This window comes from Halichoeres trimaculatus, unplaced genomic scaffold (assembly GCF_033239565.1).
Source record: "Halichoeres trimaculatus isolate MK-OKI-2021-1 unplaced genomic scaffold, fHalTri1.1 fHalTri1_scaffold_8, whole genome shotgun sequence".
Lineage (NCBI taxonomy): Eukaryota > Metazoa > Chordata > Actinopteri > Labriformes > Labridae > Halichoeres > Halichoeres trimaculatus.
This window is the reverse complement of record NW_027437186.1, coordinates 10,936,083-10,962,481: the sequence shown is the minus strand read 5'-3', so window position 1 is coordinate 10,962,481 and position 26,399 is coordinate 10,936,083. Positions and strand designations below refer to the sequence as shown.

General features: G+C 40.4%; 1 protein-coding gene across 2 annotated transcripts in view; it reads right to left on the bottom strand.

The window, feature by feature from the left end:
* inpp5a (inositol polyphosphate-5-phosphatase A) overlaps positions 1 to 26,399 on the bottom strand; it is a 233,466-nt gene that overhangs the window by 21,762 nt on the left and 185,305 nt on the right. For both annotated transcript variants that reach the window (XM_074675858.1, XM_074675857.1), the window contains exons 10-12: positions 14,199 to 14,294; positions 12,950 to 13,024; positions 3,371 to 3,444 (exon numbers count right to left, since the gene is read on the bottom strand). In XM_074675858.1, the coding sequence (XP_074531959.1) occupies positions 3,371 to 3,444; positions 12,950 to 13,024; positions 14,199 to 14,294 (245 nt within the window). The remainder of the gene's footprint in view (positions 1 to 3,370; positions 3,445 to 12,949; positions 13,025 to 14,198; positions 14,295 to 26,399) is intronic.

The following is a 26,399-nucleotide window of genomic DNA, read 5'->3' as shown; positions in this document are numbered from 1 at the left end:
AGAGTAAAACCTACCATTATTTTCAGTCATGTGGTCGTTCTGCAGCCAAAGCTCAGATAATGATAAGATGGCTTGTTGCAGTCTCATACAATACAGGGGATTATTTGTCTGGTCTTTAATTCTTGTTATTTTGGGCTCTAAATGACAGATAGGTACAGAAAGTTTCAGAAGCGCTCCAGTAGATTGCTTCTATCAGCGGCTGCACAGAGAACTTTGGAGCCTGCAAAAAAAAAACAAACAAAAAAAAAAAACCTCAGCCTGATCACAACAAATCCTAAAAAACTTTTCAAATTTCTCACAGATGAGCTCAGGAATCACTTTTTTTTTCACTTGTAACGTAAATGACTAGTTCACAAAAACTCGACCCCTCCACTCTGTCCTGGTACACTGAATAAACTGGTAACCCTACGCTGTCTCCTGGGTCTGAATGTGTACGACTCGTCCAGCAGCAGCCGACTGGCTCCAGGTCCAACTGTGACGGGGCCCGGACAAATTCCTCACCTCAGTGCCCGAGCACTTAGACTTGTCACAGCCAACTTTGACGGAAAGCTTTTTGAAAGTAAAGAGATATGCATTTTAAAACGTGAAGCCTCAGCAGCATGCAGGGAGGAGGATTCAGACTTCCTAAAAAAATAAACCCAACCATCTTTGACAGCTTGTCTCATTTTGTGACAACTTCTTATCCACCAGCAGACAAGAGGCAGAATTAACTTGCAGATTAAATGTTTGTGACTTGTATTGATTTATGGATTTGAACTAAAGTGAGCCGTGTGCGTGCATGTGTGTCAGAGAGGGTGTGTTCTGATGGCCTGCATTAAAAAGAGTAATAACCTCACAGATGGCGAGGGGCTGGTCCGGAGCAGGCTATGTGATGGAGAACAATCGTTGAGGCTTGATTGCTCAAGGAGCACAAGGCAGACCTGACAGGGGGAGGGGGGACCTGTGCGTATATGTGTGTGTGTGAAGTGGGAGGAGGGGGTTGTTTAAGTTTAACTAGGCCACTGCTACCCATTACAAGGCTGACAATGATGTGGTTTGTCGCGCGCACTGAGTAGATCAAATCAAATTTCATATGCTGCTCCCGGGTTTCATCTATTTGATTCATCATCACCTCAAGTATGTGAGAATCATTTGTATTCGCGCACAGCAGCTCGTTCATGCCTCCCTGCGGGGAGATGATTCAGTGTTATATGGATAGGTGCAAAAGTCAGCCAGTGTAAAAGGACAATAAATCCACCTGTCACTTATGCAAAGTGATGTAAATGGGGTCCCTGATTAAGACACAGAGTCATTTAAAAAACAGGGACTGCTAGAACCTTGACACACACACTCACACACACAGCCTCAAACTCACACGCTTTGATAGCTCTATGTATCTCCAGCCTTCTCTCTTTCTCTCTCACACACACACACACACACACTAAAATCCCCGGCCGCCCTGCGCCTGCCACCAGAGCAGTTTATCAAGTAATTATTGTTTGATTACAGCGTTTCATTATCTGCACTGATTGAGTCACAACCGACGGCAAAGGTCAAGCGCCATTAACGCGCCGCTCCCGAAACATATTTCCACGCCGGCCTGCGTGTTTGCCCTCCCTCTCCTCTGAAAGGGCTAATTGCAAATGCATTTGTTTGAGGAAGAGGAGAGGAGAGGAGACCACCCGCTCTGGTCTCCCACAAGTCCCACTGAGACAGAATATCAATGCAGCCCCAAGCATTCATACAGCGACACACACACGCACACACACACACCAATCATGAAGAAACACACACATGGGAGCAGTTTGGGATTATATCCAAGCATACTTAACAACTGATAGCCATCAAACACACATCTAGCAGCTTTTATTAAACCATTCTGCACAATAAGGGCTGATTCATTCCTGGGGTTTAACATATTAATAATGAGTCCAGTCACTGACGCGAGTAGTGCCCTGATGTTGGAGTCTTGTGTACATAGACTTTATGGAAGACATGAAGCCACAGAAAGACTAATTTCTGAGTAGACCACAGTTTTATAGCTCCAACTTTAGGATTTTGGCAGTCACTGCCTGGTCTTTTGGCGTCAAAGTGTCTATATTTGGATACTCATGGTGTGTTTCATTTGTACTCGGAACTGAGAAGTTGGAGTGAGAATGACGTCATTTCAGTTAAAGTGTTCCAGTTGCCAAGTCAGAAAAACTTGCCATAACAGCAATATTTCCGTGTATAACCATCAAATAATACTATGTATATGGCTGATTTATTGCAACAAACACTGGTCAGAAATTCTAAACTAGACAATATACTAGAAACGCACTCAGAGAGCGCAGACCTCCACCAAGCATATTGTGGTTGTTACGCAACACTTTAGTCCTACTTTAATGTTATACTCCCTTTCAGCAGACTGTCTGCTACAATTTGTTGTTAGATGCAGGTTTGTAAGATAATTTGTTACCTGACAGTGTTGAAAATTATGATGACCCAGGACATATTTCATATTCTGGATCTTAGTATCCAGAATAATGTCAGGATCTGGATTGTACTTTTACATGTGTCAGAAATTATTGTGACCTTGTCTTGTACTGTTTTGCAAAGCAATCCAACCATTTATGGTGGAGTTATATACACATATGGTGAAAACAGCCCTATCTCACAATAATAAAGGATCCTTTAAAAAATCCTGGATCCAGACGGTGATCTGGATCACCTCCAAAATGTAATCAGTTTTTTCTTATCCCATTTTGAAGATTTCCTGAGAATTTCATCAAGCTCTATTCGTTACTTTTTGAATTATGTTGTTCACAGACAAACAGACAAACTCTCCCAAAAACATAACCTCCTTGGCGGAGGTAATAACAGGAGCTTATTTACTGTTTACACCTAGGGCATCCATCTTTGAACGTGAACTTGGGGGTGGTGTGGATGCTCCAACTTCCCACTTGGAAATTCCGACCTTAGGCGGGCCTTGTAGTTGGGCATCCCCACTTGGAACTTGGAAATTCCTACTTCTGAGTACAAATGGAGTGAACCATCAGTTGGAGCTAGATACAAAGTAGCAGGTACTAGAAAAAGCAGGTCTTTAAGCCAACCCTCCTGCTGTAACATTCTCAACGGGGATTCAGTTAAGTTGTATTGAAAAAGACTCGTAACCACAGAATAAGTCCATAAACTCATCAGACGAAATAAATACAGTTAGACGGAGAAAAGTAGTTCAGATTAAACATTAGGCAGCAAGAGTCTTTACTCAGTAATATTCATCTCTGCTGGTGGAGTGTGTTTGAGATTATTGTTGAAACTGAAAGCAAATCACAAGTTGCTGCTGTACTGCAGTCACATACACAAATAACAAACAAAAAAAACAGTGTGAGATGTAAAAATGGCTCCATACCTGGGAGGGAAAGAGATCTCCAGTTCATGCAGCCGATCCTTGAACACTGACAGCTCTCTGTCGTACTCTAATAGCTGCAGACAGAAAAAATAAAACACAATTAGAGGGAGGCAGAAAAAATCAAGTTATGCCATTGTGCTACAGAGAATAATTATTTTGACTGTTTAAAATTGAACCCGAACGCTCTTTTTCCCCTCTGCTTCAGGTATTATTTATGAAATACATACAAATAATAACCTCTTAAGTCAAGATGGAGTGTATTAACACATCAGGCTTATATAGGCCTCTGAAAGGCCAATGAGATGTTCTGATTGACATTTGGTTCAAACTGTACACTGCCCTTTTAAAAACAAAATAAATGAAGCAATCTTCTGGGGCAACATTTTTTCATATCTTGTATTTAAGGCCTAAAGTGACAAGCACATGATTTTTTTTTACATGAACCTGAATCTGATGGATGTCTTTAATCAGGCCTTAGTCTGAAAAGGGGGCGGTTTGGAGTAAGGCCATTGAGGGAGAAGAGCAGAAAGAGCCAAGCCATCCCGGGTGTATTTCCGTGTTTCCTAGCAGTCACTGATTGTGTGTTTGTGCATGTGTGCACGCACTATTGTGCGTCCATTACTTTCTCTGTCCTACCAGGGGTCTCTCTCCCCACAGTGACAGTGCATCCACACACTCTTCATCAATCATGTCTCCTCACCCAGCTGTACTCACTCACTAGAGTGTACACACACACGTCCCCCAATTTCCCCCCTTTCACAAAACCCATAAATCATTAGTGAGAAGTGCAATTAGCGGCTCCTTGTACACATTAATTATCTCTGAGATGAACAGGTAGCTTGGGCACCTGCATCACTGCCTCCCTGAGAGACTGACAGCGACGTTCCCCGGCAACCCCAGAGGACCCTGCAGTAGCCCCGCCCCTTTTATTTCAGACAGGAAGACGTGGAGATGAAGGGAAGACATGTTTGTTTGGTGGTAAATTGGGCTATTGTACATGTTTCAAACCATTATGGCCTGATGAAGACGTTACCAGTCTGACAGTGGTTGTATCGCAGCTTAATGACATTAGATTGGTGTAATACATGCAAGAAATGTTGATGGAAACATGATGAATATCAGCTGAGTCTACTGCGTGAATATATTTGTAAGGAGGGAAGTGGACATCTTATGAATATTATTAAATCAGTAACTATCCATCTGCGCTGACATGTTCATGTTGTCCGTGTCTGCCTGTTTGTCTCCACAGCCCTGCTCAGTACACATGTACACAGTCTGAGTGTGTGTGTGAGTGTGATTATGTGTCAGTGATGTAGAACAGTGGTCATTATTTGCAGGCAGAGTGTGTGTGTGTGTGTGTGTGTTAGTGTGAGTGTGTGTGTTTGGGGAGGGGGGCACACAGACAGAGTCTCAGAGGTTCAGGAGGGCAGATGTGCTGCATTCATCAAGCTATCAGAGCCGGGGTCACAGGAGAGACTCACACACTGTGGATGAGGGATGGCTGAGCAGGGGATGCAACCCCACGCTCCACTGTACACCCCGTTCCACAGTCCACACACTCATACCCTCCTCCAGTGTGTGTCTATGTGTGTGTTGGCCTGACTTATGTTGGATCTCAGAGTGCAACAGAAACACTGACCAGATGGAGTTAACCAATTTAGCACAACCTATTAATAAATTTAGAGCACAAAAATGAAAATAAATAAAGATAAATGATTTCCATCTTAGAATTCCTGGTTGCTGCTGCTTTGTCTTTTGGACCAATTGACCACACAAAATCATATCTTTAGATTTCTTACTTCAAATTAAATCCTTAATCCAACCTATACCCAGAGAAAAGTATTCCTAAAAGGGCACTAAGTCCATCATTTAGGAGGGATGGAAGTTTTAGAAGTAGAAAAACACACAACTATCAATTTAATGTTCCAAAATTAAATACATCCATATCAAGGTTTATTATCTCTTTAACAGGAGAAAAATCTTTAGGGATTAATTAATGTGCCAACTGTAAGGAAATATGATGAGTTCACAACACTCGAGGCTTGAGGCCAAGCTAGCTGTTAAACAAGGCTTTTAAATACTTCCTGTTACTATTGATGGCAGTCAGCTAGTTAGCTTTGCATGCTAACGTTCTCAAACTCTTTTGTGTTTCTAGTCTTAGAGAAGGCTGAAAATGTAACAACATATCTTTTAACTCAAACTACTGCACAAAGAAACTATACATGAACTCATAGAGAATACAACAGAATGAGATGCCTCATGTGGAAGAGTTTTAGCAAGTGGTCATTTTTACAACACTGCTCAGTAACACAAAAATCCATAATTAACAGAAGATTTTTATAATGATTTAAATTCATTGTGAAGAATTGTTATATTACATAGTATTGTGACATTTTGACATTGAAAAGTGCACCCATCTGTCTGACTTTGTGATGGTAGCATTGCTGCAGACAAATATTAAAAATGTTCCTAATCCTTTCTGTTTTGAAAGTTCTTTTTTTAAATACTGTAAAATCTAGAACATAAATTACACCAGTATGGAAGAATAAATTATTTTGGGGTGTCTTTAAGATGAAAATGGTCTAAACTTTCTTCTTGTCTTATGATTTCTGGTGGAACAAGCAAAGTCTACATCATGTAATTTCTGTGATGCTGTGAAGCGCCGTCTGACACCATATGTTCTTACCACACAGGGTTGGTAATCCCAAAAATTAACCTCAAAAAGGCACACATTTACTTTTAAAACTTCTTAAGGTTCACTACAACATGGCAGCTATTTAAGAGGTAAAAAGTCAGAGCACTCTAACGCATTTTAGCCAAAAGCCTTTCTTAGGCTTTGGACTGAAACAGATCTGCTGTTGTTTGTTTTCAGAGTTTGTGATGCTACAACTTTCTAGCATGGTTTTGAGCTCAGCCTTGGGAAACTTGAGAGTGTTGTGAGGTACAAACCTTCTGCCCATGACTTTTTTGCCTGTCACTATTGGTGTATAAAGTACTTGACTGCCATACTTGAGTTAAAGTAACCATATTTCACTTGAAATCTACTCCCGTAAAAGTGAAAGTCACCTACTAAAAAATCCCTCGAGTAAAAGTCTTAAAGTAGCATAAATTAAACGTATTTAAGTATCAAAAGTGAAAGTACAAAGAAACAAAACAGCTATTGTTTCTCTCATGAGCTGCTTAGAGTAATCTCCCTACCTCAACTCCCTTCACCTTCTGCCCCCTCCCTCTATCCCTCCTTTACTTCTTGCTCCCTCCCTCCTTCTCTCCTTCCTTCTCCTCTTGCTCCCATTTTTAAGGTTTGATAGTGAGTTTTGGAACAACAATAATATTTTATTTTCTGCAAACACACAGTCAGTGTCTTTCATTTTCAGTATTTTTCCATCCTCTTTCTTTCATCACAATACAATTAAAAAAAAACACATACGCATACAGTGCTTCAGTGTTCCATGCTGTAGGAAGACAATTACATCCACATTTTACTATCTGTCACATACACAGATACCTTCTTGTTTCAGTTGATCTACTGGTCAGACTGATTCATCTGCCTCCTCGCTTAAATGAACGCAAAATAAGTTTTACAAAAAAATGATGAAAAGTAGTCTTCAGATTATTTTTAGCCCCGCAGATCTTGAGTTCTCAGATCAGTGATGCACCAGTTCCCACAAGTCATTCAGATGCTATTTACAGGTGTCAGCCTGTTTGGTTAAGGTAGAAGTGTTTAACAGTTGAAGCAGCACCAATAAGCGACATATGGCACTGTGTTTCTAACCACTGTGTGTTAAGTGAGTGTTGAGTAATTCATTCAGGTGAGCGAAAAACCCAACAGCTACAAATTTCACACCACATTTCATCTCAGGTCAATTACGCATAATGCTGTGCTGCTGTGTGGGGCCAGCGCTTTTAAAAAACAGCTTCTATTGGTTCAAGGCCTCATGACATTACGATGCCAGGAGACGTTTGTCAGCCAGGAGTGACCTTGGGAGTTGAAGAGGAGGAGGAGGAGGAGGAGGTGGTGGTGGTGATGCAGCTTCATGGAGGGGTAAACATGAAGAAGTGTGTGGATAAAAACTACCCTGTCATGAGCTCACATTTTGGACTTTGCCCGGATGATCAGCGCTCTCTTAAATCAGAGAGGGGTGATGGTTAAGATGGTTAAGTTGAGGGGGCTCAAGAAAAAAAAGGGGGGAATAAGAGGTCTTTTGCTCCCTTGACTGTCCCCCTCACTGTGCTGGCTGCGTGTCCACCACCTGTAATTGTGCTTTGATTTACGTGTTGTCAAATATCCCCTGTGACAACACCTGCTGCCATTAAAAGCCATCAATAAATGTTGGGGTGAAAGGTCATTTAATTTGATTTTTACACCTCACACTTGGCTTTCATTGCAGAAGCTATATTTTTCCTGCTTTTTATGAGATCTTCATTATTTTGTGTGGAAAAGCTATAAACTGTCACTGACGGGGGTGTTGAGGGGTGTAGAGGGAGGCAAGCAACAAACAAAACAGCACTGGGATCACTGGGAACACTGGAGCATTGTATGCTTATGTGTTTTTGTTGATTGTATTGTGATGAAAGAAAGAGGATGGAAAAATACTGAAAATGAAAGACTGACTCCCAAAACATGGCGCCATTTTTCTGCAAACACTAAAAAGTGAAGGTTTGGCTTCCACCAACATTCTTGAAACATGCGCTTTGATTGTTCATCCTAAACTCTACACAGGTGTGAGGTGAAAAGATAGACCATGGTGTCACTTGACTTCTGCAGCCCCCACTGTAAACCCAGGTAAGTTGAGTTTACTTGAAAAATGTATGCAAACTGGTTACCTTAAAAAACTAAGAAATGAAATAAGTTAATTCAACTCAACATCTTAAGTAGTTACGGTTATTATGGGAAATCATTCTACTGAATGTCTTTAATACAATAAACCTAATGCTTTTTGTTACAGATTAAATTTATTAAGTAATGTTAAAAAATGTTGCATATCACTGCAAAATAAAATAAGTTGACCTTACTCAAAACTGAAAGATGTGATATCAATAAATTTGCTTTATGAATAAAGTAAATGTAAAAATAAAATTTGAAGCAGATCAGAGCAACTAAATTAAGTAACATTTTAAAGAACAGCTGGGTCTCATATCAACAGTGTTTCCTCCTCACTCATGGTTACAAACACCGTCACAACAAAAATCAGCTCTAATTTCATAACTTCAGTAACAGTGAGTGAGGAGGGAAGGCAGTAGATATGAGACCCTGCTGTTCATTGAAATATTGTTCTTCAGAGGGCACAGGTTGTCTGAGCCCCACGGCACTGACTGGTGGTCTGTGCTCCATGGCACGGGGTCCTGCCCCTATTATTTTGCAGTATGTGGCTAATATATTTATAAATTAAATTTTTGACTGGACTATCATGGTGTGTATGCCAATTTTGAAAAAATAAAAACATATCTATTCATTTCTGACACAGACAGCCAGTCCACACCATGTAGAGCACAGACAGCTGGTCCATGCTGTAACTCACAGACAATCAGTCTGTGTCATGTGGAGCACAGCCAACCTGTACCACTGCTGCACATCTAGAAGTACAGCAGGGTCTCATATGGACTGCGTCCCCTCCTCACTCACGTTACAAAACAAAATCACAGAAACCAATGATTTTAAGTTGTGCTTACTTAAACAGTAACAAAAGTTAAATCTACTCAGAAATCATCAGTTTCAACCCTGAAAACTCAGACATTTAAGTAAATTGAACTTACTAACAAATTTCAAGTTTTTATAGCTTAATCCAATTAAGTAATTTGAACTTTGGGGTTTACAGTTCAAAATGGTGCAACTACAGGATCATATTTTGAAGTCACGGGCCAAGCTTCTGTTTTGGACATGTTGAAAATGATAAAGGCTTGATAATACATACAGGAATCAAAAAGCCAAACTACTTCAGAAGAAGGTCATCAAACTCTGATATTTTTGGATTTATTTGCTCACTCAACACTTCGGAGTATGTTCACATAACAGTGAGTAAAGCCTTCTGTATGTGTATGCTATCACTTCTGTAAGCAGTCAGTGCTCTCCTGAACAATTCAAAACAGAGGCGAGCTAAACAAAGAGACAGCAGAGACTCAATACTGCATCAGTTTGTATAAAGGTCAGGTTTCATTCAGTATTTCATCTGTGTAGCCTCTTAAAGCCTTGACAGGTAAAATATGAAGAAACTTGAGGCTGGAGCAGCATTTCTTCTTTATTCTTTTACGTCCGCTCATGTTTAAAACGTCTCGGTGCCTCTGAGTAATGCCGAGGGCGACGCAGCTGGCATCACAAGCAGAGGCGGACCAGACAGGAAGGTTCATCACTGACTACAGCGAGTACACAAACACACCTCTCCTCCCGCTCCCCCATCTGCCGACACCACACTGATAAAGTTACAATAAAGAGATACTGAAACAAAATCAATGTGGACGAAGGAGGGGGCTGGCCCCGCGGGTGTGTGCTCATCTATAGACGTGCAGCACAAACATACACGTCAGGCGCACAACCCCACACACACACACACACACCTTACTCCTCCCATCTCTCCTCCAGAGCAAGGCCCCGCGGTGCCCCTTGACGCCACGAGTGCCCGGAAAATTTAATCTTCCCAAATACTCATCAGGGCTCTCCATCGTCCCGCCGTGACAGCACCGGGGATAATTAATTATACAATTTCGATGGGAATATCGACTAAACAAACCTATTAATCATAGCAAAAGTCAATAGGCATGGACACATTCAATCATGTCCCGGCCAATGATTACTCCTCTCAAAATACAATAATTATTTTCAAGAGCTGCCTCGAATTAAATTTCTGTCAAGCCGGTACAAGTCTTGCAGTTGATGAAGGATGCAATGGATTTTTTTCTCTCCCCTCTCCCGGTGGAGGAGTGTGAGGAGGGACATTTATCCTTTTGGAAAGGTAGTTTGTTTTAAAAGGATCATAACATGGTGTGTTTAACTAGACCATGACCATCAGATTATCTCTGATGCCCCCATTATGTCATCCATCTTGTCTGGCGCCGTGACGAGGAGGGGAGAAGGCGCAGAGGGGAGAGGGAAGAAGGAGGGAGGCGGAGGAAATCTGGGGGAACATCAGCCTCCCACAGCTACTGTCCTCTACACATTTCTACTGATCGGATTCATTGATTCTTCCAGCAGAACAGTAAAACATGGACGTAAATATCTTAAAGCATCTGAATATTTTTGACTCTGATAATTAAAGGGAAACTGCACAGTTTTAAAAATATTTGGCCTTTATTTATACATACTTTTGGATGTTAATGGCTAATGCTAACAAATAGCTGTGAAGTGTCTTCAGTGGATTGTTTCTTCCTGTAGTAATAAAAACTGGCTGCATGTTGCTGCCATGCAATCATAGAAGAAAATCACTCCGGAGCAAAGTTTTTAGATTAAAAGTGGATATTTCTAAAACAATGATTTTTTCTTTTTTCATTGACCTTTTTTCTTTGCACTCTAACATAAACAGTTCAAAGTTACTGGAGACAGAGGTTTTTAAAAACACTGTCCAAGGAGGATATCTTAGAAAAATCTGTTTAGTTGGCGTCAAAATTTTTTTAAGGGTTCTTCTAAATTGTTTCATTAAGGAATGTATGTTTGACCAAGAAATATGATAACCAGATACAGAACACCTCATTTCACATGAAAGATGCTATGAGGAGGGTCTGTTTTAATTGCACTCCTTCGCCACCTTGTGGCCAGGGGTCTCCCGCACACTGTCGTAAATTACTTTTAGCTAGGTGTGTGTTTGTTTTGGACTTAAATGGAGACAAAGTAACAAAGACAAAGTTTCTTTGTTCAAGACAACTTTGTACTGGATGTGACGCCCCGAGGTAAGGTATTCATCAGTACAGTTACGTAGCGCTATGGTTCTAAAATGGGACCTCAAGCAAAGGTATGATGAGCTGACAATGTTAGCAACAAAGTCAGCTCAGTGCTCTGACATATCTGTAGGCTAACGTGACAACAAGTAAACACTGTCAGTTTGTAAGTAGTTTAGTAGCTGTCTATATTTAGCGAAGCTGGCAGTCCGGTGCTCTACGACATGTCTGTAATGTGTAACGTTAGTGAATCCTGGTTAGCTATGTCCTGCCAGTCATCTACCAATCAGAGCTAACGTAACCTCACTCTACATTTTATTGATATACTCTCAAGTTTGAACAGTCTACTGCAGAATAACTGCTGACTGTGGGTTGGAATGAACATTATCACTAACAGATTAACCCCTGTGTTAATTGAGTGATATGGCCCAAGCTTAAGGCGAATTAGCCTTTAGCTAATTAGCAGTTAGGCTCCTGTGTCCACCATCACTAGAAAATTAATCACAGAAATCTTTTTCAGCAGAGAAAAACACAGATCTCTGTGTTTTCTCACTACTAAACTTCATCAGCAGGCGTGATGTTGTCATAGAGACCTAAACGTGCTGAAATCAATCCGGTACTGATTGACCTGATTGGGAAGCTAAGAGGTAGCAATTTAAAATAACCTGTAACCAGCAATATTAGCGCTGATAATCTGATTTTAAAGTGTGGATTACAATCAGACATATATCTAGAGGGGAGACTTTTTCAAGATCACTTTCAAACTCCTCACAGCCTCTTTAAGACTTAAATCACCACACTTGGATTTTTTTAAAGATGACGTTAAGGCTGAGTGATACACTTTTAATACAATAAAATGTTGAATGATATTAAATTATTCTGGGGATTTTTTGTATTACACATCATGGCAAGAACATCTACAAAAAGCCCGGCCACACAAGCTGCTTCACAGCCCTGTCTGCTGCTGATGAATGGCTGTTAGTGTGTTTACTCCTTCATGACACTTTTAACAAGCTCCAATTTTGAACACCTTAATGTAATATACAGCCTTATAAAAGTAGAAGTGTGCTCCGGGTGTTTTTCATCTGCAGACACTTAACACTCCCATCATCTCCACTCAGCCTCATTCAAAAGTTATTCTGAAGACATTTGGACGCTCAAACAGGCTGCAGGGATAAGAAGCCGTTGTCGAAAGCCATAGACGTGTTGGTGTATGAGCTTTTTAACTCAATACTTCTCAACTTCAGCTCTGAGGCCTGTAAATCAAATGGTGCTGGTTACCTTCATATTAGTGCTGCACAATTTGGGGAAAAGGTGCGATTTGCGATTAGGTGGACAATATTGCGATTGCGATTGTGCTTGCGATTTAATAAAAAAAGTTGCGTCATGATTAGTCTACAGACTTGCTTGGTTATCATTGAGAAAAATCTGAATTGCATGTGCTGACATTGTGATTGCGATAACTTCTTTTGCGATTACGTAATTGCATGTGCTGACATTGTGATTGCGATAACCTCTTTTGCGATTACGTAATTGCATGTGCTGACATTGCGATTGCGATAATCGTGCAGCCCTACTTCATATGGAAGCCTATGCTGCTTTTCAGTCAATTCAAACCTCCCTAATGACTGAGCTGCTCTGATGATGGGTTGAAGTGGTTAAATCAGAGAGCAGATGAACATGTGTGTGTTAAGAAGCAGAGAGGTGACTTACTGGGGTCCCATTGTTTTCCCGGAAAACGTCCTGGTTGACATAACTAAAAAGCTTCTTTTCAAGTTGAAGAACAACCTAGAAGAGAAACAGTGCTCTGATTAACATCAACATTGACGCAAAATACATGTCTAATTAGAGCAGCAGGCAGACAGCTCAAACACCTCTGCACACTGCTGTGCTAACACGTAATGAGACTCAAACTTCAGGACAAAGCAGATACATGTATGGACTTGGACTAACAGGAATATTTTAGCCGTTTAAGATTTTAATTTCCAGGTCAAAATAAGTTCCCATTAATTAAAGACGCAGCATAAGGCTAAAGGTTGAATCACAAGCACAAGCAGGTTTCCTCTCTGCTATAAAGCCACCCACGGTACTCTGGTATCCTGACATATGTGCAGGCCTTAGCTCAGTGCTATTCACTCAAATCTATTTAAAGGGTAGTTCCACCATTTTTAAGCCTCTTTCACCCTTTTTAGAAGAGCTTCAGAGGACTGCCTCTGCCAGAAACAGGCTGCAATGGTTGCAACATTATCCTTAGAGGTAAATTAGCCAAATCATTGCATTTTTTTTATATTGTTTTTTTTTTTTACATTACTGCAGAAATAAGCCTTTGCATTAAAGATCACATTGCTTGGGTGATCATATCACCTTCTATAAAGGCACAAGATAATCTAAGGCTACTCTTTAAATTGTTAATGTGTTGACATGTTCAATAGGGTTGGCAGAGATTCAACATTTGCTAAATGTTACAAAGTCCTGTACTCATGGTGGATTAAGATGAGATAAGACTCCTTATCTTGTCTTGATGGTGGGTTTCTGCTAATAAAATTATATTAACATTTTCGGGTCTAGACCTGTGAATGTTTTTATAAAGTGTCTTGAGATAATGGTTTTGTAATGATTTGGCGCAATAGAAATAAAGACTGATTGATTGAACATAAGTATGACACAATGATACAAACTACCTGGGCAGCACACATGCTGTAGAAACAATGTTTTTGTTCAAGGATCCTTGAAGAGCGATGGTTTGGCTGTTTCCAAGTCTCTAAAGATTCTTTTTGATACATTGACTCAAAGGGGTTGTATTGCAGACATGACAGTCTGTTTCACTTTGTAAAAGTTGGCCTGTAAGCTACTTAAAAGGTCCCAGGGTTAAAAACCACATTTTTAGATGATTTCAACAATAAGTAAGAGGAAAAACATGATTTATATCCAGTTTGTGAAGTGACTGGTGGCATCAGCTTACCTTTCGGTCGTTGTCGCTTTCACGGAATATTAGCTTGTCAACTTCGTTGGTGTCAGCGGTTCGGACTGTCTGCATGGTGGCCGTGGAGCAGAGGGTCTGCAGGAGAGACAGAGAAAGGAGGATGAGTGGTCACATAAAAGGTAGAGATTTAATGCTCAAACACAGAAAAAGAAGAAGACAACAGATGGGGATCACTTTAGAAATATTTGGGATCGTTAACCGAGAGTTAAACACACCCACACACACTTTTTACAGTCGTCTGAATGCTTTGTTTCTGAGCTGTTACAGCAGCTTTTGTAGCCAACATGCACGACACCATGCTGCATTTGAATGATTTTTGAAGCAGTGTCCCACCTCACTGTCTCCTCTCTTTATCTGCCTCTATGTACTGACCCCATGGACTGTGTGCATGGTTAAATTCCCCTTTGTGGACTCTTTTAACAATTAGTTAAACATTCGACCATCTGTGTTTGAAGACAGTTGAATGAGGTAATCCCTCAGCCAGTGGTTCCCATCCCACACGGCAGAGAGCGGCTGAGCTGATTGAAATTCAAAGCACAGATTAGATAATCGGGTCAAGCCAATATAGCGAGCAGAAAAAGGCCCTTTAGACTGAAATGTCACAAATCAGTCCGAAGAAACGGCACGGCAGATTAGAACAAACACCGAGCCCTGAGAGAAAGTGGAACAACTCTCTGCTGAAGCCCCCCCACACACCCCGTCTCTCCCCCTTTCCTCCATGCTCACCCCCCTCCCCTCCTCCAGAGGCAACTTTCTAAAGCCCTAACAAATCGCTCCATCTTTCACTCATTTAGGCCTTCCAAATGCAGGGTCAATATGGTCCCCTGGCAGCCAAATGCTAATGCGCTTAAGTGCGCTTAAGCAGCTTTGTGCAATGAATAGGCCAAAGAAGGAGCTAGTGAGAAGGGCAAGAGATACTTTCCCTGTCAAAAAGTCATTGTAGCCACAAGCGGCAAAGAAAAGAGCAGAAGTTTGCAATCTCTGATTAAGAAAAGCGGCGTCAAATGTAGCAATAACTTTTTTTTTACTACAGTTTATACAAAATACAGGTTAATGAGAAAACTGAAAACTGAATTTCAAACTTACGAAAGTCTCAAAATATGGAAAAACTTTTTTTTTTTTTAAATATGAAACTCCATCTTTGCAAATCTTTAAGTCTGTTAAGCAAAAATCCAAACCCCACAGAGGCCTGTGCTGCTCACAGACACGACAGGCCTCAGTCAGAAACAGCCTCTCTTTCACACTTCTAATATTAATGACCATGGTATTCAACCTGGCATGTCTTTCACATTTGGCAGCTCCACACCGACAGAAATTAATCCTCATAAATGTTGGTGGAGCCGACCTGACAGAAGATTCGGCAGGGAGAAGACAGGATGACTTCATTCTCAGAGAGATAATTGAACCTCAGCTTTTCATGTTAACATTTATTTTAGTGCCAAAAGCGTCGCTGTAGGGAAGGTTCAATTACAGACAAAGGGACAATTAGCTCACGCCGCCTGTTCTTGTGGGACAAATGTCTTTTCCCAGAATAATTACAATCTGGGTGAATTTGACTTTTATAGCTTCGGGGAAAGAAATGACTCCACCTGCAGACTCTGTAAGGCTGAAGATACCTGATGATTTTAACCCTTTGAGCACTGACACCAGGCAGCGTAAAGAGATCAGTGTTTGCAACTTCTTGATGGAATTCATCGATTCACAGTATTAAAAACAAAACAAGATTTTGCAACTAATTTTGGACTAAAATTGGGAAAAAGTCCTTTGGGTACTCTGCAACCTCAGCTCTGAACCAGTTGCAGAATGACTTGAAGCTCAAGGAGCTGGTGTCCTGAAATGTTTTTAGGTCTAAAATGAAAGACATGGGATGCCAGTGTTTTAGTTCAGTTGATTTTAACAGTTGTTTCCCAGAACGTGGTTTTAATCCAATATCTTGTATTTTATTGACAGTGCTTTGCCTTTTTTTGTGCTTACTGTCTGTAACTTTGTGTTTTTGCTGCTGCCCGTCTAGGCCAGGTCTCCCCAAAGAGGTTTTTAATTTCACTGGGGCCAACCTGGTTAAATACAGGTTAAACAAAAAATAATAATAAATAAATTTGATGGCAGATGATTGTAGTTTAGAGTAACTTAAAGTGATTTAACATTAAATTTATCAAAAAACTACAAAGTTAATTCCTGCTGGTTTTGCAATGTGCCTTGAGAAAGCATTTTTTGTGATTTGGTTTTTGTTGTTTATTTTTTTGGATTTATATATATAACAAACTATTGCTTGATTGATCGATTGTCTCATTGATTGATTAACTGATTGATGATCCTGTCTTAATGGATCAACAAAAGATGGCATAACTCAGAACTTTTATCTTGACGTTTACTAAGTTTGGAAATACACATGCTCTGAAAACACTACAAAAATAAATTAACAATAACTGGTTTCAACAAATGTAGACACTCAAATTCTAATGCAGATGAATCTTTTGGGGCAGAGTTTTATAGAAATGAGAATGCCTCAAAACTAGAAATTCTGCATAGTTTGATCTGGACGGTGGAGTCAGGGTGATCTTCACACTCGTCTTCTGGATTGTGTATTATAGTCAGATGGAATATTGGAAATGCATCATACACTAATTTAAATAATAATATCCTCCTCATTTTGCCTCTGATTTCATGTTCAGAGACTTTTAGGACCGGTACCAGGTACAGATTGTTGATTGAAAATAAGATATTTACCTGTTATTTTTGTTGTTGCTGTATCAAAACAGGTACCATAATCATCTGATATCAAAGTGCAGATAGAAATTCTCAAACCTTTAAAATCCTGTGTTTCAATAAACTGAAGTGGAAATTCTCTATCAAATCTCCCTCCACTTTTATACTGTCAGCAAATTATGGAGAGTACAATTACTCATTGCATTGTGGGAATGAGAGGAGGTGAATCAAAAAGCTTTGTGCTTTCTTCACCCCACCATCCCTCTTTGTGACATCTCTCTACACACTTTTCTCTCAGTTGTTTCTTATTCCATCACTATTTAGATAAGTGGGTATAGTGGGAGGTGAGATCTGGTAAAGCGGTTAGGGCAGTGTAGGAGCTAACCTTTTAACTCTAGTGATGTCCTGGCTTTCACTACCTATCTGTACCCTACAGTTCTACAGTTTCTTTTAGCAGACACTTTCGTCTAAAGCGATGTACAACACAGGCAAGAATTTTGACAGAAGGGAAGACCTTAGTTTGTGCGACAAACTGCTATAGGTTATTTGGCTTCAGGTGCTTCAGGTGCAAGAAGTAGGGATGCATGGTATATCGATATCAATATTAGTATCAGCTGATGTGTACAAGTGGGTTGATGTTTCCTCATTAGCTGCCAACCATTTTCAAAGCATCTTGTACAATCTTTCAAGACCCAAATAATATTGTTTTCTCTGACTACGTAAACACCAAAACTACCTAAGAAGAATGATCTTTTTTCTTATGTCTCTCTTCCTGTTTTTGATCCAAAAATCAGACGAAATGTACTTTTTTTGATCACATTCATCTCAGGCACTACATCCTTTGATCTCCTCCATGGTCATATTTTCTCACGATCGCATCACTCTTTCTATCTGAACACAGAAACTCAGATTGTTTTTTTTTGTTTCCAATATTGATATCAGTAAATACCGGTTATCGTCCATAACGGCATTATTAATATCGGATACTGGTATCTGCCAAAATTTTCATATCAGTGCATCTAAAGCAAGAAGATTTTTTTTGTACCCATATATTTCCATGTCTGTGTTAACAGGGGCATAAAGAGCCACAGGATAAGCTACACTGAAGAATAAAGGTATGAAGCCATGATGGATTTCTTTCTTAACCTTTCCATAGCCACACGTGTATCATATGATTATCATTAATGTATTGTGACCATGTGTTGTGAATTCTCTGCCAGTTGTAGAAACTGTAGTCAGGATGAAGCCTGTCCAGTTCCCATGGGACCAGGGGGTTCTTGTTGCTCGGCGTTGGATGGTGACATGCACCTGATTGATCCATTTATAAGTTCAATGACCGACCAATCAGTGCGTCCGAGCAGTTGGAGGCGGGTGATTGCACTCGATTGATCACAGCTCATTCACACACACACACACACACACACACACACACACACACACACACACACACACACACACACACACACACACACACACACACACACACACACACACACACACACACACACACACACACACACAGTCCTTTCTCTGCTGAACTCCTCTGTCATAAGATCAGCTAAACCAAACAGCAACATGAGCAAAATAAGAACCCCGTGATGAGCCTGAGACCACGTCCCTGCACTGATAGAAACTCCTAAAACCAGCAGAGTCAGACATGCTCTCTCCGCCCACCTTTAATGATGTTAACTCACTTTAATTGGCCCCTTATTAAAAACATGATCATCAGTGTGGCAGGCAGAGAGGAAACAGGCCTGGAGAGAAATATAAACAGCTGTCAGGAGCAGAGCACAGTCAGGATGTCTTCACTTTAACTCATCTGCAGTGACTCTGCATCACATCTCTGCATTATGGGTCAGAGGTCATCGCTGAGTGTTTGTGGAGGGCTGGGAGGTGGGGAAGGGGGGCAGTGGGCTGGGATGAGGGGCTGCAGAGGAAGGCTCCGTCTTTGTGCATCAATGGAGGATAATCTCATGACTGTCGGAGGAGGAAGCGGCTGTTTAAAGGAGCTCTCTATTCCAGCTGCTCTCCTTAGAAGAGAGGTTAAAGCAATCTGTGCCACTTCAAAGGCCAAACACACACACACCAACACACACAAATACACACGCACACACACACACACTGGCCTTCTGTCTCTGATGTGTTCAACAGATGGAGGGGATCCACTGTGCCCAACTTAAACACATTGTAGGATGATTGAATTTAGAAAAGACAGACTAAAGAGAGGGGTCATGAAACTCAAGTTGCCAAGAAACACTTTTAAGGTTTAGAATATTTAGTCCATAAATGAGAATATTTGATGAGTTCTGTCAATCATACTGACTCAAAATGATTATTATTATTAATATTTATTTTTTATTTAAGTCTTAAGAGGTGTGTAATGCTACCCATTTATGAAGAGGCGTCTTTCCACTATTACAGCCCCCACCTATGTATCAGTCTGCTCTTTTCTCCTGGTGCATATGGCTCCTCTGATGGTGGGTTTAAGGAGATGTGAGATTGTTTTTATTGGACTACAAAGCATTTTGTGTCACATCTTTTTGTATGAAAAGCACTTTATAAATGAAGTTTGATTTGATTTGACTTCACAGCTACAGCACCAGAGGGATGAACCACAGAAAGGCAGAGTGATCCTTCAGAACAAAGTGTTTCAGAAGTAGGGTACCAAGTTACTGGGCAACTGAGGTTATCAATGCAGCAGAGAGACTATCCGTCAATAAGCCAAGAACTTTGATGTCACAGAGTGTCACAGCGTGCGTCATGTTGTGTCTAATAAGTTATTGAGTCTGAGAGGATTAGTTCCAGATCAAGGCAGTAAAAATAATTTGAGATGTTAAGAGCTGAGGCTGACAATCACTGGTCATAAAATTATATTACGAGAATAAAGTCCCGATGGAAATAAGTTGTTCACAATTTGTAAAACTGAAGTCACAAATTTTCTCGTCATTCATTTATGAGATTAAAGTTGTAAATTTTGGTGAATAAAACTGTAATTTACATAAATAGAGTTATTTAGGGAGAAGGAAAAGTGGTATCACAACTTTTTCTATGTGCAAACAACATATTGTGAGGCATCTGTTTAAAAGTAAACTACACAGCTGAGGACAACTGTGTTCAGACTGCCTAGTAACCTGCTCTTCTTCACAGCTGATTCAGTTTTTTTCACCATCCATTCAGAATCCTGACACCCACGACAGTGTGGTGCTTTTGGGCAGAAAGATGAGTATTCAGCATTTTGTGAAACTAATGTTAACCCTGTAAAGCCTGACCCATCAAAAAGGCCAGGAAATACATTTTTTGGAACTGAGGTGTTAATTAACTTTAACTTTTAACAAAACACACACATAAAACAAGTTTTTAGTTTTTGATCTATTATTTGTATCAGACTTCACACATTGGCTGGTTTTGGCAACTTTTTTGGTAAGTTTTTAGTAAATCTTAAAATAATAATAATAATAATAATAATAATAATAATATAAGTTTTATTATTACCACAACTTCTTTAAGATAAGCAATGATTTTATTTGAAAAACGTGTGTGGATGATTTCAAGAGAGCAACCATTTTGATAAGGGTCAGAGTACTACTTCAGCTGCCTGTAGTGGTGTGATAATCCTTCAGAGAGTAGAGAACATTACTAACAGGTTTTTAAGGAAACTATTTATTATGCTGATGAGATAGTGGTCTTTGAAACTCATGTGTCAAACGTGACATCTTTGGAGTCAAAGGGTTAAAGTGTAACTTCAAATACTTATGATTTTTTTTCTCATAAAATAATGTAATGTCTCTTTGTTATTGTAAATTCATATTTGGTCAGTATGTTCGTGAGCACTACTCTCGTCAAGCACCACTTTTCGTCACAGATTTACAGACGTGGTACTGAATCTAAATGAAGCTTGGTGAAAGTTCAGTCAGGAAGACTCTGTGTGTGCTCACATTCTTCTGACTTCTCTCTATCAGCTGACTTTTCTCTCTGACCAATCACATGGTCACAGCTTCAATGGTAAGCCAATCATCATATAGTTGTCATAGTTGAAATCTGCTTGTCAGCTGTCCGCAGTCTTCACTGATTTATCAAGATCTAGCCTTCTCAAGACTCGTACTACCGCCAGTAATTATACTAAGGCCCCCCAAACAGCATTTGCTTCTGGCTGGGGACCCCCATTGAAAACAACAGACTATGCTTCAAAATATGAAAAGAAATCTCACCTTTAAGAATGTATTTTTTAACTTTTATTCCCTTTTTAATAAGCATTACATTTTTTAAGAATATGAAATTATAAACAAACGCCAAAAAAAACACTCGCACAAGTAGGTTGTGTTGCAAAAGAGAGATTGGCATTTCAGGGCTCTGTCAGCCAATGTGGGATACTCCTTACATGTAGCCAGGAGTTAGACAGGGGAAGAGCCTCAAAGTTCCGTTTGTTCTTTAGATAGCCTATTAACAGGCTCAAACCACCAGGTCGACATGGATCATGACATTACCATGTCATTGCAGCTGTCACACAAGGTGTGGTTAGGTACAGTCAGAAACTTGAGAATCTGACAGTTATGGCACATTATGTGTTACATGTTCATGACAAATTGTTATAAAAAAAACCACCAGTTTCTATTTTTTCCCTTTCCTTCACTTTTCTTGAGGCCCCCTTGGTGCCTCCTGGTGGCCCCCACTTTGAAAGCCACTGGTCTAGACTCCATCAGGGATAGTCATAATTCATAATGTTACTGTACCCCCTACATTGATTATTATGCTTATTGCTAGCCAATTTTCCACCTTGGTGGACAATAAAGACATATTCTATTCAATTCTATTCTATTCTATTCTAGATGGGGTCTAACCGCCAAACATTATTTTTCTTTTCTTTTCACAACTTGTGTATAAGTTTCTCCTAATTGAAATATAATATGTGCAATGAGGTAAGGAAAGAATATTCATCAGTTTTTAATCAGAGTGTTACAGGACTGAGGATGATGATGTTTTGAGTAAGAACTCTGTGAAGCTAAATCATAACCAAACCATCAGCACTTTGAAATTCTGTTAAACTTTAGTGAAAAAAAAACAAAACTAATTCTGAGGAAACTCTTCTTTCCAATTCACTCTCTGAAGGAGTCATAATATTGTTGAAACATAAGTTTTAGTAGTTGACACTAGTAGATCCTGGACACAACCATGACCACCCAGATAAGACGGAGAAACATGAGACATAGGAGTCAGCAGCTTCTGTACAATTGCTCCCAAAGGGCTCCATTACTTTGTAACATGTGGGGTTATAAATGTTTTAAATCAATCAGTCTATAAAGTCATAATATATTAAAATTCATGCCTACTCTGTGAATGTAGTGATTAAACTTCAATTAGACAGAGTGGGTCTGAGAGTGTTTGGACAGACAGAAGATGAGTGGACAATGATCTAACTATTCATTCTTCATTACCACAGGCAGGAGACAGGGTCTCCCTTTTGTGTCAGCAGGGGCAGTGGCATTGTCAGAATGCGCCATTATTTTCCCGCTGCCACGCACAGCAGGAGCTGCCAGCTGAGTTAAGGTGTGCCAGCAGGGGCTGGCAGGTTCAGCGTGAACTGCTCAGCACTCCGATCACTTTTCTCTCCCTGTCCGTCGTTCATCACGTCCATCCTGCATGCTTGATTGCGACATCTGCCCGTGCTGCGTAAAAAGGGGCATCGAACAACAAATTCGGCCTCCTGCTTTCCTGAACAGCCTGTAAATCAGCGGTGACCCTCCCCACCCGATCTGACTGGACAGCAGCCAGAGTTATCCACTCCTCTCTGACTATGGCGGCTAATTTAATGCCTCTAAACACAGTGGATTCATCACTGACACACACAGCAGGGAGAAGGCGAGGTGAGGGCGCCGGACACATTATCACTGGCAGAGTTAGCCTGTGAGTGACCCGCTGGTCAGCAAGTGACCTTAGTAAACCTGGCCTGTGTCAGACCCTCACCCCTTCCCATGAACCCTTGAGAGCTGATGGCAGTGTGTGCGCATCGTAGGAGGTCTCCTAACCTGCCCCGCCCTCGCCACAGCTCGGAGAGGTAAGAGGGCGTGTAAGGTGGCGTTAATGTGCCCTATTTATCTTGTGCATTATAACATCTGGGAAACTTCTCTAAAAACAATGACACGCATTGAGAGCTGCCATTCTGCCTCTACCTCCAGAAACGGAACCAAAAGCATTTGTCCCCTCGCAATGGATAATGGACAGGCCACAAATCATTCAGAACAACAGGACAGAGGGGTGTGTGAGAGAAAAACTCAATGTATGTGTATGTTTTGTGTGAGTGTGAGTGTGTGTGTGTGTGTGTGTGTGTTCCCCCCTGGTATTTAACTCCTCTGCTGGCCCATTCTGCGGGGCCCCGCAGGACAAATTGCCCTGCATGGTTGTCTTTGAGAGGCAGTGCAGCGCGCAGAGAAAGGGACAGGCCTGAAACACAAGGAACAGGCCTATAAAAATTCATCACTTTGACCCTGGTGACCTCCCACTCCTGGGGGGTTTCACACACACACATAGACACACACACAGAAATGCACGAGCACGCACTTGGTCACCCTCCAAACTCCGTCCCATCTGGGAGCAAAAACAAGGAAATTATCTCTGAACATTTTCAAAAAGCTTCAAAGTGGAAGCAGAAACTGAAACAAGCGGTGTTACACAAATGTACTAATCCTCTCTATCTCCTTCTCTCACACATGCTCACCAGCAGACACAATGGCCTCAGAAAAGCCCTCCACACAGGAAAAGGCCACCAGATGCTTCATTGTGAGCGTGCTTCTGTGTAAAGTAAAGGCAGTAAAAGGAGGGAGGGCTCTCCTGAGGCGTATTAGTTGCAGTAAGAGAAGGACATTGTCTCAGACCGGCTCTTGACACATTACTGCCACCTGTACAAAGAAAACCTAATGAGAGATTTAATCTGAGAAACCTCCCCTGCCACTTTCAGTCAGCACTTTGAAACCAACCACGGCAGATGTCTGCAAGACTGTTTAACGTACCAGCTCCTCTTAACCTCTCAATAAGGCCGTGCATGCTTAAATTACTCAACTCATTTGAATGTTGTTAGCCTGAGAGCTTTGTGATGTGAAGGAGCAGCCTGCAGCAGTGCTGTGGCCATTCATGTTTCCTTTTTAACGCCTCAGACTTAAACAGCATTTATCCTGCTAATGAGGAAACTAACTCGCCTCCAACATCAAACCGTGAAGCGCATTTAACCCAAGCCGACACAGAAGCTATTAGACCAGAGGATAAACTCTTACTAAGCACCTGAAACACCGCGCTCTCATTTAATTTACCTGTTCCTCTGCAGGGGATCAATAACAGGAAACAAGCAGAGAGGTTATTTGTCGTTGCTGAGTCAATTACTGAATATCGAAGACCCAATCAGTGATTGGTGATTAGTGAGGGTCCGATAGCAGCGGAGAGTCGGTGGAGTTCATTACTCTGCTGTTCGATAAAGCCTGGCTAGCATTGTAAAGAAGACAGACCACAAACATAGAAAAGCCCTGCATGTTAAAATCTTTCTCACCAAACAGAGCAGCTCTGCTTGGGGCTGAGTGGTGCACAGTTTGATACCCTGTGAGTCAGGATCAACAACTACAGGTTGTCTGTTTCAGCAATCTCTCTCTACTGTGTGGCAGCTTGAAACTACACTTTGTGTGAGAAACAAAGACTGTATTCTAAATTAATCATCATAAACATGGCTGAGAGGATGCTGAAATGGCTACATCATGATGCAGTTTGGTGAAAGCACAAATTTCTGCTTTGTCAGGTCACCTGCAGGATAATTAGTGATGGGGGTTGTTGATTTGTATTGACGTTGATATCATTATCAAGTCTCTTTCACTCTCTGAGTCTTTATGGATTCTACTGCTAATAGTTTTCAAGCATTTGGTGGAAGAGAAAGAGGATGATGGTTCATTTTTAACAGAAGTGATGATGCTTTATTTATCTTTGTCTTACACTGACCTGAGTATGAACACATCACCATGTGATCTTATGTCAAAAACTTGCTTTTCTCCTAATTTCAACATTAATTCTGACACTCAATTATTATATTTTATCCTACTTTCACATTTTTATTATATTTTTTATCTAATTAAACTATAAACTTTGGAGGCTCTTACAGCGACAGTTTTGGGTGCAGGAAGATGACTGCTCAAAGGATGACAGTCTGAAGTTTTGTGTTTGGTTTTCTTTCATGCATAATGCTGGTGTCTGGCCAGGGAGGCCATGTGACCTCAATGGAAGATATTTCTTGAAACACAAGTAGCACCTAACCCCTGATGACCTACCATGCCAAGTCTGCAGGAGCATCTCTTTTATCTTTTTACAAGCTGTGTAATTTTTTGTTATCTTTGCATTAAAATTTGCGATACATCAATACAACCTTTATGAACTTTAATAAAATGTATTATGTCAAGACTAACTAGATAGAATGCTAAAAAGTGCAATTAACTAGGGCTGTCATTTTAACGCATTAATTAGATTAATTCATTACACTGCAAATTAACTCATTATAAAGATTAACGCAGATTAATCTGGATCCCAAACCCACGGGGCGTTCAAAGACGCACTTACTTTCAAATGTCTGACATTTACTAACCGTTTGTCCTACTTGGAAAAAGTGGTGTTCTCGTCGGATTCTTAAATTTCTGACGAGTCAGCAACATGCTTTAAACCGGGGGAGAAGCAAGAGTGATTTTTGGGGGACTGCCGTCCACATCTCGTTTATTCACATGTCCTTTTTGAAAATCTGCAGAAAATCAACCGTTTGCTCTAGCTCAATTCTGTAAAAAACAGACAATTCTACATTCTTTACTGCATTAAACAAGTCCTGAATGATTGATATTGGTCCTGTATTTAAATCTAAAGAATTCTTAGAGAATTTCTTCCCATCTTCCTGCTGTCATGTTTCAGCTTGGGGCTGCTCTGCACCAATGAGCAACAGTTTGTGTGTTCAGAGCATGTAAAACTGAAAATACTTAACTTTTCTTTGATCCAAGACTTGAACTAAGTGTTTTGTACATAGTTCCTCACAGTTTTTAGCCTTTAGCCCTGGTTCTCCTGACCTCATAGAAGTATAGAAGTTCATATTGCAGTGAAAATTGAGTCCACATCAAGTAAAAATGTGACAGAAGCAAAAAAAAAAAAAACGTCCTAAAAATCAAATCAGCTTATCTTAGGTGCAGGACTGTGTAGATTTTGTAAAGATAGAACCATAAAACTTTTTTCATGTGTTCCTTATGCCTTAGGGTACCTAAAAATGTGTTGTATATATTCCCACCTTATTTTTAAATGTTTTTAATGTCTTTTAATGTAATTTTAATGTCCTGGAATTCTAATTCTTTATTTTGGGGCCTTAAGAAGATATGAGATTAAAATGCAATTAATTAGATTGATTAATTACAAATCCTGTAATTAATTAGATTATTTTTTTTAATCGCCTGACAGCACTACAATAAACCC